Source organism: Microtus ochrogaster, chromosome 19, assembly GCF_000317375.1.
Source record: "Microtus ochrogaster isolate Prairie Vole_2 chromosome 19, MicOch1.0, whole genome shotgun sequence".
NCBI lineage: Eukaryota > Metazoa > Chordata > Mammalia > Rodentia > Cricetidae > Microtus > Microtus ochrogaster.
In genome coordinates this window covers 7,404,274-7,426,761 of record NC_022021.1, presented here as the reverse complement: position 1 = coordinate 7,426,761, position 22,488 = coordinate 7,404,274, and the positions used below count along the sequence as shown (strand labels likewise).

General features: G+C 35.6%; 1 protein-coding gene across 4 annotated transcripts in view; it reads right to left on the bottom strand.

Annotated features, from left to right (window-relative positions):
• Positions 1 to 22,488, bottom strand: part of Tent2 (terminal nucleotidyltransferase 2) — a 53,733-nt gene that overhangs the window by 6,472 nt on the left and 24,773 nt on the right. For all 4 annotated transcript variants that reach the window (XM_013349697.2, XM_005356495.3, XM_026783745.1 and 1 more), the window contains 5 exons: positions 19,341 to 19,410; positions 16,038 to 16,114; positions 15,567 to 15,695; positions 8,097 to 8,140; positions 2,801 to 2,937 (listed from right to left, as the gene is read on the bottom strand). In XM_013349697.2, the coding sequence (XP_013205151.1) occupies positions 2,801 to 2,937; positions 8,097 to 8,140; positions 15,567 to 15,695; positions 16,038 to 16,114; positions 19,341 to 19,410 (457 nt within the window). The remainder of the gene's footprint in view (positions 1 to 2,800; positions 2,938 to 8,096; positions 8,141 to 15,566; positions 15,696 to 16,037; positions 16,115 to 19,340; positions 19,411 to 22,488) is intronic.

The window sequence follows — 22,488 nt, the reverse complement described above, 5'->3', positions numbered from 1 at the left end:
TTGTTGTTTACAGTAAGATGTAACAAACACTTCAAGTACTGTAGTTGAGTTCCAAAAAGAAAAGGAGGACTTTGTTCTATTACTACAAATGCTTCTAAGAGTTTCTTTAGTAACAATGGAATAAAAAAATGATATGACTACATACTGAACCAACTTTAATCTTTACCGTTCAAGATCTTCTTTTGTTTTGTTTTTGTGACAAGGTCTTACAAAGCCCAGCCTAGCTATGTAGTCAGGAACATCCTTGAAATTCTGATCCTCCTGACTCCATCTTGTGTGTACTGGGAATGCATGCATATATATCCCACCATACCTGATGCTAAAAGCTGTAGCCCAAGTTATCCTCAAACTTGTGAACCTTCTGCCTCATCCTTTTCAGCATAATAGCTTGCGGAACTACAATCCGGAAGTAACTTTTACTAATTTATCTTTATTAGTTCCTTTGTTTTGTTTTAGGAGAATGCAGCTATATTGCATAGCCTGACCCTTAAATTCTGGACTTAATTTTTGCTTCAGAGAGCACGACTTGGAGGGGGAAAAAAAAGAAATCAGCAATTTTTAAATGGTCATAAAAAAAACTACTGCAAATGTACAATATATACTCAAACAGCCCTCAGCAGACAGGTAATTCTTTGGCTTCCAAGTAAAGAGGATGCCTCTAGTTGAATAAAATTCAGAAGAAATCCTTACAAACATTTTAGTAGTTGCCAGGAATCTTTTAAATGGTACCTAATTCATTACTTTGATATTCTTGGCTGAGCTCCCTACAGTCAACTATGTGAAATTATCTTGTATAAAATAATGTACTTGGCATGAGTACTATATGAGGAAGTCTTAAAATCTCATTTCAAACATTAGCCTCCCAGCTAGTATTATTTGACTCAGCAAGCTACTCTTTATTACTGTTAAACTAACACAAAACACTTTCTATCTCCATTCTTGCGTCAATCCAACAAAGCACCTATATACAGAAGAAATCCATTTTTCTGTGAATCTTTCCCTTTAACTTTACACCAAATGTCTAACTTATATAACAATAAATACTGACAATAAAGATTGTTGGTGTAGGGGCCAATGAGATAGTTAGCTCATCATGTAAAGACCCTTGCCACCAAGACTGAGGACCTAAGCTTTAACCCTGAGACCCACATGGTGGAAAAGAGAAAAGTAACTCATGCTTCATAGTTTTACATCTTTTGTTAATGAAGCCTCCTTCTTTCTCACCATCCACTGCCTGATTATTATTTTGTTTGTTTGTTTGCTTTGTTTTTTGAAACAGGGTTTCTCTTTGTAGTCTGGAACTTGCCCTATAGATCAGCCTCTCCTCAAAACAAAGCTGCCTGCCTCTCTCACCACACCCATTTATCTGGATTATTTTAACTTTGTTCTTACTCAGTTTTCCTCTAGCTCTTTTCTGATTCCTTTCCTTAACTTCCTTCAGTAACTTCTAAGTTATTTTAAGGATCTCTGATCCACACTAAAAACCTCCCAATCTCACTCTCTGCATCAAAACTGTAATAAACATTTTACCATCTTTTCACCAGGTGAGGTGCTGTGGTCATCACTACAAACAAAAAGATGCACAGAAACTCTACTTCTAACATATTGAATTGTATTTCTTCTTTCATGTCCTATGTTTCAAATACAAGTCAGATTTCTTTAGAGTTGTCTACATGATATCAAATAAGGCAATTACAATGTCACTGTAATCATTACAGTTAAATATGAATTTTGGAATCAAATGATCTGAAATCATTATCCTTACTAGTTCTAAGTTCTTTGGGTATATTGCTTCATCTCTTACTGAATCCTTCTGTGACTCACTGGTAAAATATAAGGTATAACACAAGTTCATACAGTGATTATAGAAACTGAATGAGGTAACAGATCTCCTCTGCTTAGAAACCCTTCTCCATTGACTAACAGCCATTTATTAGTGCTATCACTCCCCTCTCCAAACCCTTCAAAACAATAATACTAAAGTCACTATGGCTCTTTGTATAACTCCTAAGGACCCTCCCCCCTTCAGACTTTCCATATTGACCAGAGTATTTCAAATCACCAGCCTTACTCTAGTTGGACTTAGAACTCCCCAAAGAAGTTCTGCTGTGTGGTTGTACACTATTTGTTTCATGTTTAATATTGCCTTAAAATCAAATAAAAGGTGTATTTTTTGATTTGCATTTTACCCTAATACAACTACTATTCAAATAGTGATTTTTTAAAAAAAAAAAATCCCGTTTGCCTTGGCTATATTTTTTCCTATAAATTTTAAATTCCTAGAAAATAGATGTTCCAACAATATACAACCTACATAGAACTAAAACACAAGACCAACTTAGACCCTACTAGAGAGTCCTCAACATGAAATAGAAGCACAAATGAAAAAAAAAAAAAAAAACATCTCAAGCATTATCAGGGCTTGAGAAACGGCTCAGAGGTTAAGAAGAGGACCCAAGTTCAGTACTCAGCACCCATACAAAGCGGCCCACAGCTATTACCCCAGCTCCAGGGGATCCACCTCCCTTTTCTGGACTCCATGAGCACTGTGCCCACACATGCACAAACCTACACCAAACACACATATTTTAAAAACCTAAATCTTACAACCAGGCTTATTAAACTATGAATGTTTATTTATCAAAAAATAGGAACTGAAATCTTAGTTGCTATTAATAAGTTGTTAGGTGCTCTATCTCATGAATCACTTACAGCACTGAAATTAACAAATGCAGCTTCCCTAAATCTAGAGCAGTCACTTATGTATAAAAAAACAAAAACAATTTCAAGTTTTACTTACTCAAATTCTGTAGCATAATATTTAAGAAAGCCCAGTAAGAGGTCCCCAAGGCTGGATTCATTCTTTGAGAGGTAAGGAGGAACATTACATGGAGTATGATGCACAAGGTGCAGCTGTACAGAAGTACTAAAAGATTCCTGTTGAAAGAAAAAGGGGAAAAGACACAAAGCCATTTAAAACATATACTAAGAACTTTTATCAAACCTTATCTAGAGTTTTTGAAGTTAGATTTTTTTTGTGCTGGCCAGTTAGAAATTTGAAAACTTCCTTTCATTAAAGGTCTCACCAGCATAGTACCTGGAATAGGTCATAAAATAAATGAAAAACTAAGATATTCTAGTCCTTGGCTTGAGTGTATCATTATGGTAGCAAAATAATTCAAGCATGAGTCAAACTTTATTGCAGATTTCATGATTCTACCCAAAGACATATATTCATAAAATATACCTCCCTAATTATTTCTTCAGTAAAGTTGTACTTTATGTACGAAGAAGATGTCAAGCATAAGGCAACAGCTCTTCCCAGCTGCAACTTAACACTCCTCTCAAAGGTCACAAAAGTGTCAACCTATGAATAGTATAGTTTTTGAGACTTTCAACACTGTTTGATTTTCCTGTTGTATTTTAAGGGGAAATAGAAAGATAGCTGTTCCATGTGAGCTGAACTTGAAAAGACGATGGGAGGGAAAGAAGAGTGAATCCCTACAAACAACACATATTCAGTAAACTTTATCATAGTTATTTATGAAGGGGTTATTAGTTGTGTGTGAACTAGGTCTCAATAAGGCATCCAATATAAAGAATGTGAATTATATCTGACCTTTCCTCTATTAGCAGCAAGTTCTGGATCTGAACAGGGTGATTTTCAAGTAATATATATTCATAAAGATTCACTACCACCACTCCCCTCAAATGTAGGCTCTCTAACCCTGGCTAGCCTCAGCCTCAGCCTCAGTACATAGCTGAGGATGACCTTGAATTTCAGATCTTCCTACCCCTGTGTCCCAAGCGAAGAGATGACAGGCATGCACTACACATCCGCTTTCTTTATGTGGCATTAGAGTCCAAACCTTGTGCATACTAGGAAGGCACTTGCATCACTAAACTCAAACTACTTTTAATTGTCTAGCTGGAGATGAAAAATGTGGAAACAGAAAAACAGTTCCATTTCATAATAAAGACTCAAGAAGAAGAAAGAACAAATGCACCATCTCTACCTCACTTTGTCTTTCACTTTATAGGTAAAAAGATGGATTATTATATTATTATTATGCATTATTATTTAGAACTGTAAAACATTTTCTGGAAAAACAAATATAATAAAAGTCAAATGTAAGAAAGGTGGTAGGTACAATTATTTTTTGTCAACTAAAAAGAAAAGCAAGTCCCTGTTGAACAGCCACTGCTCTGAAGGCTTTTTACTAATTGATTCATACCACTTATCACTGTAATACAACACTCGATTCAAAACAGAACACACATTTCATTAAACTGTCTGACTTTCCATTATTTTTTATTTTTTTCGGTAAGCTACAGAAAAAGATCAGCAACTGTAAGATTAAACTAAAGAGACATGAGACCTACTCTACTAAAATACTGAATGACCTTGAACAACCATATGGCCAGCCTTACTTCCTTTTGGTACAACGTTATATGAGTCATGCAATGACGACAGAATATTGAAGGAGAAAATGAAACTTAAAAAAAAAAAACACACCACACCTAAAAGAAGCTAAAAGTAAATAGAAATTAATTTTTTTTCTGCAGAAATCCTCAGCCTGGGGTAATAATTCACACTATAAAAAGATTCTGGCTTATGAAAAATATATATAATGTTAATTGTTAAGCAGGCGAAGAACTTAGGCTAATATGTTAGAAAGCACAAAGAGCACTACAAAGGGAAAAGCAGCCTTAAAATTACAGACTACAATCGATGGAAGGCAATTCAACCAATTATAGTTCCTGGGAGTAGATTTTCCATATTAACATCTACTGCTGCTCAATCTTTTCTTAATTTAAGGAAGGTTTCCTTACACTTTTAGGATATTCTTATTTTGAGCTTCAAAAGCAAAATTTGTAATGATCTTTTCTATATCCTGAGAGTATTTTCCAAATAATAAATAAATGTTAACTTTTCTGGATAAATATAATCTCCCATTTCTCTTCCAACTTAAAATAAATTTAAAGAAAACCACGAGAAATATCTGACAACCTTTTGTAACTGCCTACCAATAACACAAAAACACTTAAACCCACACTCCGCCATCTGAACTTTGTCAGACTTTATCATTTAGGCTGTTTCTTCCTTAACTTAAAGTATTAGCCCTCTTTTGAAGGTAATGATATGTTTATAGTTTCCTGTCACATTTAGTATCACAAGTGAACTGAAATACATCAATTTTCAAAATTATTTTATCTCAGGGACTGAGGAAATAGTTTGAGGACATGAATTCAATCCTTAGAACTCAAGTCAAAGGCTGCCCCAGAGAAAAGTCAAAGCCAACCTGGGCTACAAAAGAGGTACTGTCCAAGACCAAAAAAAGGGGGTCCATATTTTATTATAATTCTTGAGAAATAGGGAAAAATTTTCCCATTTCAATGTAACTTTTAAGTCATTTGTAAGTTAAGTATATGCCATGTTTTTTTCAAAGTTCATATAGGAATAGGAGCCATATACTAATAAAATGCAATACACAACTATAGTTATATTACTGAATGCTACAATAATTTTCCCCTGGGAAACACAGTATTGGGGGAAATGCCAGCTTCTGAACCATTCATTTGTAACTACATAGCTTGATCAAACTATGAAAGCCATTTTTATCACTGACTTAGGCATCAATCATACATATCTGTATGTCTGGGATTAAATAAATTTTATACACTAAGCAAGTGATGGATATTATTAAGAAGAAACAAGGTGATTTGCTTGTTTCTTAGACCACTAAAAAAGTATTCTGCTGAATAGTAGGTAAATTTCATATTAAAAAAATCTAAGAGGGGGCAGTAAGTACTTAGGAATATAAACATAAATCTTATAGCAAATATAACTGTAATTTAAACAGTTAAGATGTCAGCCTAACCACACACGAATATAAATTAGACCATTTCTCTTCTTTTTTTCTTTCTTTTTGGTTTTTCGAGACAGGGTTTCTCTGTAGCTTTGGTGCCTGTCCCGGAACTAGCTCTTGTAGACCAGGCTGGCCTCGAACTCCCAGAGTATAGGGGATTTTACAGTTAGTTTTTTGTCTTTTGCTTCAGGCTGGCTCAACTTGCTTCCTCTTGTCTCTGTCTCCTATATACTATATTATATATGTGTTTCTTCTGTACCAGATACACTTAGTATCATTCAAGGCTGTGGGCTAAGCTAGTAGTAAGTTTATTTACTCATCACAGTCATAGAAACAGAACTATTAGCAAAAGAAGAACGGAGAGTACAGAACCATAAAAAGCGAATGTGACCAGAAATAAGAACTCTATTATGAGAGAAAAGTCAAACAATTAGAAAAATGAAACATGGAAGTAAAAAACAGGGTGCTTACTGCCCTTTCCACCCCAAGCACAGTACACCGAACTGATGTCTATTATTTAAAAAAAAGCACTTTACATGGCACAGGATTGCAAGTGAGATTGCCAGAGATGTGCTTTCAACATACAGTAAAGGATAGTTTTTGTTTTTTGAGACAGGATCTTGCAATATAGCTTAGGTTAATCTCAAACACATCATCCTCCTGGCTCAGTCTCCCAAATACTGAGCCGCAGGTATGTGCCACCACAACAAACTAAGAGTCTTTTAGATTTAAGTACTGGATTTTTTTGTGTGCTGAAACATCACCCTTTTTACACCAAAAACTGGGCCTTAAAAAAAGTAAAGCTGAAACAATAAAACACACAAACATTATTTCAGACCATTCAGTATGAGCTAAAGTACAAAATATTTGTGGGAAGAGGAAAACACCCACCCATAACATAGAGGCCACCTTCCATGCAGGGGCACTAGTCAGGCTCCTCACCTGTCTTGCTATTAGTGCATTTCATCGTGAAGGAGGCTTGTGCTGTGGCTAACTGCTGTTCTTAGCCATGACAAAACAGTAAATTCATGTAACTGCAGCTTCCCACTGCTCCCCAGAAATGATGGGAATGATCAGATTTGTATACTCCCTAAAGCATATTAAAATAAAAAGAAACTATTGCTACTATCTAAAAAAAAGAATGACAAAAAGTTAAATAAGCTACTTTTTGTTCTATACTTGCTATTGTCATTCTTTGTATCTAAGAACATAAAGACTGATTCTAACTACATTAAAAGCCCATGAGAGTAATTCTTCACAAGAGTAAAAAATTGTTTTAAAAAAGAAAACAGCCAGAGGCCAGAGGTTCTTATCATAGTCTGTTTTAGCAGATGACCCACAGGATACTGGGAGATCCACTATGCTATCTAGGAACCTGTATTAGGCAGCATCCCATGTGTGCATCATAACAACTAGTACTGAAATACAAGGATATCAGTTTACCTCAATTATCACAGACTTATTTAAAACGATGTTGCACGTCAAGCATCCTTGTATTTTATGTACAACAATGAATAACTTCTTTAAAGAAAAGCAGGAACTTGATGACAACAGAGTGGAAGAATATGAGAACAACGAAAAAGCATCAAAATGCCTATAAATGATGACTGTGCACATTACTTCATCTGGGTTTCTCTCAACTGAAATAGTACATACTAAACTTCTGCTAGCAGCACACTTTATTTTCTATCAATTTCATGAGAAGTCTCGATATTATACAAACAAGATAGTGTACTATTGTTACCTTTTGGTTTACTGCTTAACAAGATGATGCAAAATGTGAAAAGATTATCCAATTGTTCAGCTTAATTTTCCCCTCTTTTCAAAATACAAATACACTAAGATGGAATTTTTCTCAAGTATTAACTAAACACAAATGCTGAAAAATTACATAAAATAGTATGAAGAAAACTGGAGTAAGGTCAAATGGGCCTTGACCAACTGAGTATATGTGATCCATATTAATATAGCCATGCATAACATGCAAGAAAAATCCAAACATCAACATAACTGACCAGATTATATACCAATAACTAAAAAGTACCAGAACTTTCTGAAAAGTGAACGAAGTATTTAATTATTCTAGCGGTCAATACTTCTGCCTATATAGAAAATGTTATTATATATTTAGCTTTATAACTTTCATATTTACATTGATACTGAATATAATAATTCTATATATAATTGACATACTATGTATTATAATAATTTATAAGAAACACTTACTGGGTAAATTTTTTGGAGGGATGGAAGGATGGGTTCAGGTAGGGCTATAAAAAGAAAAAGTTCAAAGCTTCTGTGATTCACGTAATTCATATTACAATGCAAAAGTTTGTCAGTTATACCCCAGGTATGAGACCACAAGGGTTGATACTAAAATTCAAATTTTCATTATTTCATGAACACAGCTCCTAAATTTTTTAATTTATTTAACAATCTAAGGTTGTTAATGGTCTATGTATCTTCCTATGTGAATCAATGTTTCCTACAACGTTTCAGAGTAGAACTCTACCAATAACGGTACACAAGTCATTCAATTAAACATCAAACACAAACAAAATAAGCAAGGCACAATTCTTCTACAGATTTTGAATTCCACAGAATTCTACAGATTAACTACCAAAACATCTAATATTAAGACTAAGTTCAGGGTTCTTATACCATTAGTTCGATGATCCTGTATCATTGGAAAACACTGTCATTACTGTCCCTTCATTATTTATTTTCTATTAACAAACAATATTAAAATTATGGTAAGAAAATTTAGCTATTTAATAGTCAAAACTGAAGTCACCGTCAACTTCATAACACTTCTTTAAAGAACCTCAATATAGATTAGGTATCTAAGTCAGGAGATTTGCACAGCCATCCTAGAAATATAAATAAAATATATCACAGGGGAACCATTATCCTGTTACCCTCATTTAAAATTAAATTTCTTTTCTTTTTTCCAGGCAAGGTCTTACATAAACCAGGTTTGTCTCAAACCCACTATTTAGCTGAGAATGACCTTGAATTTTGGATCTTCAGGCCTCCATCTCCCAAGTGTTAGAATCACAGAAGTGCACTCACATGCCCCTGTTCTGGATTGAGTACTGGGAATAAAACCTGTGGCTTAATGCATGCTAGAAAAACACTCTATCAACAAAGCAATATCCTCACGAAATTCACAATTCAATGATTAAGCAAACCTAATCTCAATAAATGTATAAACAACAATCTCACATCATTATAAATGTAATGCAAAAGACATAACCCTACAATATGTGGAGTATGATAAAATACCAGTACTTTAATTCCAAGATTTCTTTCATATTAGTGAACAAATACAACAGTATACAATAAAGTCTGTACTTAAGAATAGGGTCTATATATAATTGAAGTTCAGTAAGAATACCTAATACTTTACTACCTATAAAAATAATTTAAATGATCTCATTTACAAATAATTAAGTGTTGTAACTAACCTATATAACCTCCAACTCTTTATTTCTAAAATGTAGTATGATATAGTGAAATTTCCCTTTTGTATGCTATATTACTAACTTGAAAATTGCAGTGAAATAAAATTTTGCAATGTGAGCACTGCAGAGTATGAATGGGACTATAAAGACAAATATTTAATTTACTACTTACCAAAATTACCCTGATGTGTACAAGCACAGTCAATACACTCTCACCCAGGGGCATTCTGACATCATTCTACAAGACCCTCCATGTAAACTCAAGCCCAGACACTTTAATTCTATATCTCTCTATATTTTTACAACACTTTTAATGCTTTTAATAAACTTCAATAAATGTGACTCTCTTACCAGGAATTAGTTTACTTAAAATTTCTTCCACTAAATACTTCATAAATTAAAATTATTATTAAAAAAGAAGACAAATTCACAAAGAATATTTTTAAATTCTAGAACCATTATTTGGAAGGACAGGGGAGAAAAAAATACCAACCTCTAAGCTTAGAGCCATTCAAAGAACAAAAGAACTTTAAAAACTAAGGAATTTAGAAGGTTTTAGAAGTAGATATTATGGTGGTTCGAGTGAGGATGGTCTCGAAAGACTTGTATATTTGAATACATTCCCCACTTGTTGGAACTGTGGGAAGGATTAGGAAGTATGCTCTTGTTGGAGGAGGTATGTCACAAGAGTGGGTTGTGTGTGTGTGTGTGTCTGTGTGTGTGTGTCTGTGTCTGTGTCTGTGTCTGTGTGTGTGTGTGTGTGTGTGTGTGTGTGTGTGTGTGTGTGTTCCTACTGCTATGCTTTTGTTCCACTATCATGGACTCTAACTCTCTGAAACCATAAGGTCAATTAATTGCTTTCTTTTATAAATTACCATGGCTATGGTCTTTTGTCATAGCAACAGAAAAGTAACTAAGACAGAAGTTGATACCAGGAAGCGGGCTATTGATGTGTCAGATCTGACCATAAGTTTTGTTTTTGGAAGAATGTGGATTTGGGACTTAGTTCCAGAGAAGTGGTTTAATGCTCTTAAGTAGATTTTAATGAACCAATCTAGCAGGATCTTGGAAGGCAGTAGTACTGAGAGCTATGTTGACTGTCAAGACTCAGGAGGTTTCAGAGTTGAACAATATTATTAACTAGGCTAGAAATCATTCTTGCGATATTTTGATAAAGAATATGGCTGCTGTTTGCTGTCCTATGAATTCTCTTGAAGCTAAATAGAAAAGTAGCAGACTAATTTCTTTGGCAGATTTCAAAGCAACCTAATACTGATTCTGTGATATGGCTATCAATTATTTCTCTTACGCACTTCCTTAATGAAAAAGAACATTTGGGGAAAAAAGAAATACAAAATATACAGTTGAAGTAGGAAAAGAGCACCAAGAAAGTTTATGCAGGAGCTAAGGCTGTGATAAAAGAGATGAAAAGATCAAAGAGAGGCTGGTATGGAATGCAATAGAGGGAAGGGTGCCTTCAAGACAAGACCCCCAAACAGCTAAGTTTGCAACTTGCACAAAAGAAATACCTATGAAATTTTCTGCTCCTAAAAAGTAACAACCAAGGAAAACTGTGAATGTGATTCAAGGGAGCCTGGTTACATCCCAAGCAGGGGGTCAAACTTGGCAGTGTCGTCCACATGGTTCTGGCTTTAGAAACAAGAAGGATTCATGAGTAAAGAATTAGACTGAGACGATAAACCCAAGCGTGTCCCAGGGAAGTACCTGCAAAGAAACCCGGAGAAGCCAATCGAAGTTATCAAAGTGAGGACAGGACTGCACTGGAGACCCCAAGATGTTAGAAATACCAGAATCAAGAGACATCACCAGGAGAGCACAAAAGGAATATAACCAGTCCAAGAAAGATGTATGTGTCAGGCAACACAGAAAGAATGGCAGAGGCAGCTAAGCCCTTTGACATCAGACACATAGTTACAGGGTTTAGAGTTTATCCTGCTGGGTTTCGGTCTTGCTTTGGTCCAGTATTTCCTATGTCCCCATGTCTCCCTTTTGGAATGGTAATGTATATATTCTGTGTCACTATATGTAATTGGAAGTATATAATACGCTTTTTGAAAATGAAGAACAATTTAAAAATGGATGTTAGAAAATTCTATCCCAGAAAGAAGCTAGCTGATCATAAATGTTCTTAATTCTACCCAACTGATTTTACCTGTTAACTCTGCCTCTTAGAATCTTTTTCCTCTTATGCTTTGATTAGTCACTTATTGAAACATATGTAGTCTATTACTGACTACTAACATATACCATAAAAATGCTATGACCTTTTATCTACCAATATTTAGAACAACTGTTTCCTTCAATGCAAAAAAATATGTATGAGAATATTTAGAAAGTTAAATAATAATCATTATCCAACAACTTATATTATAGGTAAGAATATGAAGGTCAGAGAGATAAAATAATGTTATCAATTTCACAAAAACTTGTGCCAAAGGCTGAACCGCTTCAGTCTCTTGTAGGCCATTTTCTCTCCCAATAAGGAAATAACAACAAAGAAAAAAATTACCTATCTCATCAATATTTTTGGGGGAGGGCAGTAGAGGATTACTTAAAGTTGGCCAATGGAGTTACACATCATAGAACTGTTTTTACATACAAGTATTTGCTAAGAGTGTCATTATACATGGATGATTTCAGTAAGAAACCAAATCTTAAAATAATTTCATTATTCTGGTAAAATATTAATTCTAGATAAATTTTTAATTTGTTTGACAAATCACCTTAAAGTGTCTCCGCTTAAAGTACATTTGCTAATAATGCACTTAACCGATTAAAATTTTAATGTGACCAGTAAGGACAGGGGACAAGGCATATATCAGACAAACATTTACTTGTAACAGAGATACATACAGGAAATGTATCAGAACATACAGTAAATATATCAGAGATGCATGCATGTTAGAAAGTAAATATAATTTATGAATTACTACTAAAATTAAAATGATTCAACTCTGGATGATACTATGATTTCTGTGTTGTTCTTTATAGTATCTGTAAGAAACCCTTTGAATTCTTAATAAATATGAGCTGTCAGGCAAAAGATGAGAGCAGTTCTGACAAATTTATCTAAGAGAAGACACAACTAAACAATTGGAAAAAATGATTAGTGACAGTGATATACAGAATAGATTAAAACAACACACACCATATTCCAAATAATTTTGAAGGAGTGAATCAATCATCAAGTCAACATATAACCAAGACAATGAGCAATAAACACAATTTGTGATTGGCGTAAGACGCTTTAACAAGCCTTTCTGACGACTCATCTAGAAAATGCTTGGTATAATTTTTAAGTCTTAATTCTTTTGAAGTCTATGTTCAAATTAAAGTGATAATCTTGTTTAATATAGAAAACACCTACCCAGTATATAGTAAATATTAGATAAAAATTCTAATTTTCTATTAAAAATTGGAAAAAAATTTGACACATTACTTCTTAGTATTTGCACACATATGAATATACATAGTCATTCTTTAAACAAAATTATTGATATTATGTTGTATAAGACAGTACATCAAGAGTATCTCATCCTTAAAAATCTTAAAAACATGATGGTAGTGACTATAGTATTTTAACCATACTTAATTTAGCCATTCCACTCTTGAAAGCTCAGATTCCTTCTTTTATTAATTCAATAAACACTATAAAATATTTTTTAAAAAATATTTATTTATTTATTATGCATACAATATTCTGTCTGTGTGTATGTCTGCAGGCCAGAAGAGAGCACCAGACCTCATTACAGATGGTTGTGAGCCACCATGTGGTTGCCGGGAATTGAACTCAGGACCTTTGGAAGAGGAGGCAATGCTCTTAGCCACTGAGCCAACTCTCCAGCCCACTATAAAATATTTTTATATGTAAATCTATTGATCATTGTCTTAGGATAGATCTCTTGAGAAAAAAAGGCAAGTCAACATATATGAACTCTGTTACCTCTTTCAGAATCTAAATGCAGAAAGTACCAAACAATACAATAAAACTTTTTCTAAACCACTACACTAGAATAGTTGGTTAAAACCACATGGAACTGATAGTGATCTATCAGTAACTTCCCTCACACAGGCAACTTACATATAGTAGTAGTAAAAGGTAACATTCTGTTAGTAACCCATCAGCTGTAACAGTTGTTAATAATGCTTATGGTCCTATTCGTTTGTTTTTTGTTTTGAGACAGGATCTGGCTATAATGCTAAGAATCTTCTGTCCTAAGCCACCCGAGTGTCAGAATTACAAAAATGTACCGCCACACATAGTTAATGAAGTTACTACAATTAAGTGTTACTCAGTAAGGAAACATCTCAGACTCCTAGTTGTGATTAACTAGAAATAGTTTTTCTCTTTAATTTCCCTTAGCATCTAGCTGAGTAAAATATGTGGATTATATTATTTATTGGACTGTGTATACAAAACATTAAATACGAAAGTAAAGGTTCCATCCAGAGCACATCAGTCTCTGGTTTTGGGGAACCTTCACCACTACCACATTATGAAAGGGTAAAAACTATAAGTGATCACTTACTATAATTACCCAGTAAGCACAGAATATATAGCCTTATCAGAATGACCTCATAAACAATGGTAATTGTTTTTAATAGAATTGGTTTAAAATCTGGACTGATTTGGAATTTGAGGGCTGATTTGGAGGTACATCAGGGGACTAGAGCTTTTTTGTATATCCTTGAGTCAAGAATGGTCCTCCTGTTTCAGAGAAAGTCATCTTCTCAGACTGTACAGTTCTAAAAGGGATACACAGGAAGGAGCATGGGAAGAGAAGGTAGACAGCCACATTATCCAAATGAACTAGCAACAACAGGGTGACAATGTCTCAGCCTGGCTACCCTCACATTCTAGAGGATAATCTAACCGAATAGCCCAAAGTAGCATAAATTCTAATTGGTATTAATAATAAAAACCCAGAGTCAGATATAAGATTAGTTAATGCTGAAGATTAGAGAAGTAGAGTGACCATCTACTAGAGAGTTCTTACCTCTGACAATGCTTAGACCAAAGGGGCGATCCTGTCCTCAGACTGGCTCCTCAGACTGCATCTCCAGACTTATTGCCTAGACGGCACTGCGTCTCAGACTGCCCTGAGCGCCTGTCTCGTACAACCTTATATTCCTCTTTCCACCCAGCCATATCATTCCTGCCTCCACTTCTCTAGTGCTGGGAGTTAAGGTGTGGGATCCCAAGTGCTAGGATCACCTTTGTGTGAGCTCTGTTTCTCTTTTGGACTGGATCAATTATATGTAGCCCAGGGTAGTCTTGAAGTAACAGAGATCCGTCTGCCTGTGTCTCCCAAGTGCTGGGATTAAAGGTGTGAGCCACCACTCCCTGGAATCTAGTGACTTAGCTCTGCACTCTGATCTTCAGGCAAGCTTTATTTGTTAAAGAACAAAATAACATCACAGCCCAGCAAACATAAAACCTAATTAAGGAGAAAGAGCCAAAGTGGACAGATTATAAACTTTTGCCCAGAATATAATTTAATTTCTGTCTTATAAACTCAAAACCCAGCCCATGAGGACCTTCAACCACCATGCCCCAAGCTCTGTCCTACACAGTAAAAGCCTAAGATCAGATCATCAAATTCCACTAATCCCTGAGTTCTCCCCAAGATCAGGCCACAACATCCCACCATTCCCAGGTCACCCTGGAAAATGCTACCCCCAAGAAGCCCTATACAAAAACTACCCTTTGCTCAGTTCTCTGCTCCCCAAGCAGAGGCAGTCACCCTCCTGTGTTTTCCCCAAAAACCATCTCTTGTGGGAGGTTTGTTGTGCAATGTGACTTTGTGGTGTTTCTTAGCTCTCTACTGCCAGGACACCTTTCCCTTCAGCATTGGTTAACACATCGGAGATACCTTTCCCCTCAGAGCTATAACACGTCTTAAATAAAAATAGTCTTTCTGATCACTCATCTGTTGCAAGACAGTGGATCAACAATAATACAGTGGTGAAAGTTCTTTAATATAAAAGTGCAATAAGCACTATCAAAAGATAAAAAACATATTAAAACTTCTTTACAATGTTTTTCAGAGAATGAAATTTCTGAAATATCAGTTCAAGGCAACAAAACAGGATAAAAAAGTTGTATAGGCCTTAGAAAGAAAACTTTTTAAAACAATGCAAACTGGAGATGAGCAAAAAAGTTTTATTTGAATTTCAGTTTTAAAAAGTGAAAAGCTCCCATAATACTTACTTTGTAAGTAGTGCAAAACCATCAATACAAGACTGTAGCTGCTTAAAGTACCGCGACTGGCGTCATTTATATCATGGTGACTTGCCCACTTCTTAATCACCAACACTAATGGACGAACTCGATTTTCAACTGCAAGTAAAATAAAAATGATACCCGTTTCTTTGAAAAATCTATATAATTTCCTAATTCTATGACAATAAGAAACACTGCTTCCCTCCATACTAAAGACAGAGCTCACTCTCAGTGTGATACAAGCTTCCCTTAGTTACTTTTAAATCATCATTCAGTGAAGAATATTTGATTCATCTGCAACTATCATAGCATATGATTTTACTATAGCAACATATTATCAAAAATACGAAACCATATAACTAAGCACAATGGGGTATTGCTATTTACTGTAAATATAGTTCAAAAGTCATAAAAGGAAAACAAAAGCTGAAGGTTATTTAGAAACAAACAAAAACTTACGGTAGGCATAAGTTCTGAGAAGGAATGTGTTTCTAATTCCAACAGTATTGTTTACATTTAAGTCAAATTCCACACAACTATTTAAAAGAACAAAGGAAAACACATTTTAGCACAAGTACAAAAATCCACTCTATTAACTAACTACAATTAATCCACTGATGCAATATGAACTGAAAAGCCATAGACTGTGGTTTTAAAATGAGTCACTAAAGAAGGAAAAATATATAAATAGTATGTCATTTAAAGTTACATGGTGTGTATTAAAAATATAAACTAAGATTACTCTTTAAAAGATCCATATATACTAATGTTTCTAATTACTCCAAATGAAGTTTTAAATGATGCAATGTTTCCTAGATAAATAAAAATCACAAGAGCAAAATATTCTGTGTAAACCATCCCACTAAGGTATATCTTACAAAGCACAGGTTTACCTACTTTCAACAATACAAATAAAAAGCTAAATAAAATGCAAGTTTTAAAAAAAGCTGCTTCTATATATCATATTCCCTCTAAACTGGCTGGAAATTCTATGTCAGATGCAGGTGCTGATAATCTGGGAAGTAATGCAACATTCAAATCATCACCAATACGATGCTTTTTTGAAGCAAAGATATTTAACTTGCAACTCAGAAAACAGGGTAATTATTGTTAGAATCTACAAACAAGAATTACTTTACATAAATTAGTTCCACTTATATTCTATTGGTCTAATAATTTTTTTTTTTTTTTTTTTTTTTTTTTTTTTTTCTCGAGACAGGGTTTCTCCGTGGCTTTAGAGCCTGTCCTGGAACTAGCTCTTCTAGACTAGGCTGGCCTCGGACTCACAGAGATCCGCCTGCCTCTGCCTCCCGAGTGCTGGGATTAAAGGCGTGTGCCACCACCGCCCGGCTTGGTCTAATTTCTTTAAATATTACAGTTTTCTATGGAAAGACTACCAAAAGGGAAGGAAAGATGACTTAGGGAGTAAAGGTGCTTACTGCTAAGACTGACAACCTAAGTTCAATCCCCAAGAACCAATGATGGAAGAAGAAAACTAAGAAGTGACTTCTGCACATACACCATAGTGTGGTGTGGTCACACATATACTAAATAAATGCCCTTCCAAAAACATTATCAAAAATAAGATCCCAGGCTTACGATGATAAAGCATGCCTCTAACCCAGCACTTGGGAAGCCAAAGCAGAATTGAGAATCTGAGGTCAGTCTGAGCCATGTGTGAGAGCTTATCTCAAAAAAAATTAAAAATCTCAAAAAAGTTCATTAATTAATTGCTTTCTACATGTTATTACAAAATCTGAACTTTACCTTGTTTTTCTTTTTTTCGAGATCCAAAAAATATTACAAGCATCCCCACATTTCTATTCATAGACTATAGATTGTGGTGTTAGTTTACCAAGATATAAGCAGCTAGCTTTGGAAAACTTATACTGACAATATTTAATCTTTATGCTTGGGTAAGAAACACCAAAGTCAATTTAGATATCCTCTGCAAAACTCAACACAACCATATAGGTAGAGACCGCAGAACTGAATCTTTTGAAAGGGGCTGAAATAACCCCTTTTGTGTTGGTGGTAGATTACTTACTTGTCTGTACACCTAACGCCCTATGTAAACATTTTCCAGCACTAGCAAAAAATAAATAAATTTTCTAAAAATATGAATTGAATATCCATTTGTCATGTTTTCTCCACAGGACGTATCACAGGTTTCTCACACTTATGAACTACTAGAAAATTATGGTTAAGAGCATTCTAAATAGTGAAAGGTGCTAATTAGACAATGAGGAAGGACGTCTATCTGAGGGATGAGAAAGCTAAACCAAAAATCCAGAATGTCATCTTATTCAACCTAACTTTGGAGCACAGATATTAAACTAACCCCAAATTTTTGCCACACCTTAACAATACAGAAAGACAAAAGAAAAATTTAAAAAGAAAATAATTCTTAATTGTAAAATCCATAAATAAGAAAGCTCAATTCTGTATATAATATATATACGTTCATATAATTCCACTATAAATAGCTAGAAAAATAAACCTGCCTTATCACAATCCTGTGTGTAGAAAATAGTTTATAAATCTTTTCAACAAATCAAATACCAATCTACACTTAACTTTTCTTATTTCTGCTTGCCTGTTCATTTGTTTTGGGACAGACATTCACTAGTAGCCCACACTGCACTTGAACTCATCATCCTGCGGCCTCCAACTCCCAGTGCCACAATTACAACACTTGGTTGAACCATTTATTTGTAGTTTATACTCAAATATCATGTAAGAGCTTCTAATATAGTATTTCTAGAAAATCAAAATCCTGGCTAGGAGAATATGAAGAAAAATCTAAAATTTTGAAATTGAGTAAGTGTTTTTACAGCTTTTTTTGTTTTTATTCCCTGTATGCTTTATATCTTTCTCTAAGTGATATATAATTTGTTTAATGATACTTAAAGTTAGAAAAACCCTTTTGATATAAATACACACTGAATTTTATCAAAGGATAGGTTTTGGGGAAAGAATTATTTGTCCCAAAGACATGAAATCTTTTACATTTTAAACAAGGTCCTCACTATATAACCTGATTGGCCTGGATCTCATTGTAAAGACCAGTGGTTCTCAACCTTTAAGTCAAGACCCCTTTGTGTTCACCTAAGAACCACCTGCATATCAGATATTATGTTTCAAAACAGTAGCAAAATTAAAGTCATGAAGTAACAACAACAAAAAAACACTTTACGGTTGGGAGTTACCATAACATGAGCAACTGCATTACAGGGTCACAGCATTAGGAAGGTGGAGAACCACTGGTATAGACCAAGATGAATCTCTGGTTCAAACTCGGAGAATCAATTTACAAGTGTGTGCCACATGCCGGGCTACAGGAAAATCATTTTCAAACCCAAATACTTTTTTATATTGGACAGTCCCAAGTACTCAAAATTCAAACAAAGTAGATAAATCAGTTAGGCATGAAGGTTGCCCAGATTGTTTTAAAAAATAATCTAAAAGACAATGGGTATAGTGGCACACAGTATAATCCCAGCATTCAAGAAGTGGAAGCAGAGCTGTCCCCAGTTATAACAAATTCACAATGAGCCTGATTAATGAGACTGTCTCAAAAAAATAAATTTATATATATGCATACATATACATATGTATATGAAAATTATTTCTAGAACATTGAGGATAAGCTGCTGTGCTATAACCTATTTGATTTCTTGGCAATCCATATTAGCCACATTAGGATGACTGTCCAAAGTTAATCTAAAGCACCCGAAAACAGAGGGACTGGTAATTATTTACCTGACTTTATCCCTGAACTTCACAATTGGCACTTTCGCACGAATCAGCTGAGGTCTCTCAATGTAGCCAGCTGAAGGAGAAAAGATAATGTGAATATCTACCAATGTCTTCCCGCTCACAGTATACGAAAGCACAGTTTTAAAAGCAGTATTTTACAAAATAAAACCAACTTAAGAACATGCATGCTGTCTTGAGAAAGAAAATGAAGAGTAAGGGCACAAAGAGTTCCAAGAAGCCAGGGCTACACAGTGAGAACCTATGAGAGAGAGAGAGAGAGAGAGAGAGACAGAGACAGAGACAGAGACAGAGACAGAGAGAGAAAGAATGACAGACAGATATCAAGACCTTTTAAGGATCAGGTCTACACTATTGAAGGTGTTTTATTTTTGAAAATACAATCTTAATATATAGTAGTATCTGTAACGACATTTATTGGGACATCTGAGTGAAAAAAATAGCTAAAAGTAAAGAATAACTAAATTGTGGTATGACTCACAGAAATAGTAGCCACAGAAATGTCATAATATGCAAATGCTTGCAACTTGGTAAAGCAAGAGTACATTCAATTATGCATGATCTCAAAAAGAATAAAATAAACATAATACATATTTTTATTTCATCAAAGGTATAAAAATGTACTGTAGAAAATAATACATGTAAACTGCAAAAAATTAGAAACTTTTAGAATTAAAGCTGGAAAGGTATCTCAGACATATTGCTCTTCCAGAGGACTTGAGTTCAGACCCCCACACCCATGTAGGGCAGCTCCTAACAGTCTGCAACTCCAGCTCAATAGGATCCAACACACTCTTCTGGTCTCTACAGCACCTGCACTGTGCACATACCCACACACAGACACATAATTAAAAACAAAAGAGAAATAGTTTTTAAAAAAATATGAAAACCTTTATGAATATTCTAAATCTTTAACTATAGAAAAGGAAAATACCAGATTTTCTTTCTTAAAAGCCAAAAACATTCTTGTTAGGGTTTTTGGTAGGGAAGGTAAAGTTTCATGTTTTCCTCCAATATACATGCAAGTCCACATACATGTGAGTCCGTGTGTGAAGTCCAGGTCAAAATCCAGTATCTTCCCTCTTCTCCAACTTTTTTTTTTTTTTTGAGATAAAACCTCAATGAAGCTGATGCTCAATAATTGGACAGAATGGATGGTGAGAGCCAGGCTCCCCATCTCTGCCTCACCCTTGACCTGTAGTGCTGGAGTTATACACATAAGATACCACATCCAGCATTTTTCACATGGGTGCTAGAGATCTGAACTCAGGTCCTCGTGTTTATCCAGTAAGCACTTTACCTATTAAGCCATTCCTCTCCTCTGGATCCAAGCAAGATGTTCAAAAGTTTCCTCTAAATTCTCTATCCAATATCAGACAAGCTATCTGACTAGGTGACAGAGAAAGGAGAACAAAACAGAAGAAAGGGACAGACTATTCCCAAAGGGGGCTACTCCTACTTGTCTCATACACTTGGTTTTGGTTTAACTCTCTAAAGCTTTCACTAAGGTATAACTCTTATCTCAAGGTTTGTAAGACTATTTAGTGTAAACTTCTATACCTCAAGATTTGCAAGCATACAAATCTGCAAAATCTGTAACAAAAAGATTAACTCAAAACTTGGTAGTAAAAAAAAATCTATAGATATGTAATCTTAAAGGAAACATGTGGCTTGCCTTCATCTTAGCTGCTGTCCCCACAGGGGGATAGCTGTCAGCCATCTTTGTAGGGTTGGAAAGGATGAATTTTTGTTAGGTAACTTCACTCCTATCTTGCTTAAAAGTGACCACACACATAAGCCAACTAAGGAAAAAACAACTCCGCAATGAAGCCCAAACTAAATGATTCCTCCATTATTTTCAATCACACTAACTCCTTTCGGCCTCAACCCAGTCACTTCTCTCCCTCTCCAGTCTCTTTGGCCCGTCTCCCTCCTTAGTGACAGGCCACCTGAATTGACATTCCCCGGCACCTACTTTTAGTTCACCAGCAGTTCCTAGTCCTCCTGCTACTTCTTCTTGCTCCATTTTGCCCACCCCCCTCTATCTGGACTAAACTGGCCATAGTTCTTCCTTTGCAGGAAGCTGCCTGGGTAGACCACTTGGTCAGGGTACACGCCCACTTTTCATTAAGCAAACTTTTAAATAGAAGAGAGTCTGGGGTCCTGCATTCCTAACTCTTCCACCTTTATTAAAGAATTCCAATATATTACCCAATCTTACAACCTCACCTTCCGTGACGTTTATATGATTCTCACCAACACTGAGGAGCATAGGCGAGTCTAGATCAGGCTAGAGCACATGCAGATGAAGTCCAGACAACTTGCCTCCTGGCCTGTCTCCGTAAGCCTGGCCTTAAAGTTCTACTTCTTCTCCCAAAGTTTCCCTGACATTAGGGCCAAACTTAAACGTCTAGGGAAGGAACCCCTGACTCTCCAGGCAGAAGTCTTAGCGATGGCCTTCAAAATGTACCATGGAAGAGATGAAAGCGGTCTGAAAACAAAAATAACTGATGCTAGCTTGGGTCTTCTGGCCAGTTACAGCAACTTACCAGGCTCCCTTGCCTCCCAAAACCCAAGGACCTCAGGATCTATGCCTAAAATGTGGTCAGGGGGCCTCAGGAGGCTTGGATTTATTTGCCCAAGCCTTCATAAACCACCTCAACTGTGTCCAAAGTGCCACTGCCCCCATATACCTTTTCACATGATGATATAGCAAGCCCAGATTGCTCTCCAGTCAACTTCCTAGGTCTGGTCATGGACTAAGGGGGTCTGGGCTCCCTTGGCCCAACCATAGTCATCTCTGACAGGGAGCCTGCAGCAGTTATCACAATATCAGGGGATCTATCTCCTTCCTTCTTAACCCCAGGGTCACCTGTTCAGCCCTGATGTTTTGGGGAGTCACCTTTCCTTCTCATTCTCCTATTGTTGGGTAGGGTTAGGAGACAGTCTTACCAACCTCACCAAACCCCACTACCTAGTTGCATTTTCAGGGGAATCCCCCTACTTACTCCTTCCTAGTGGTACCAACCTGTATCATCCTCTTGCTGGGAAAGGACCTCAAAGTGGAAGCCTCTCAATCCACTTGACTCCAGGCTCACAGGCTGTTATGCTCCTCCTTCTAAACCACACAATC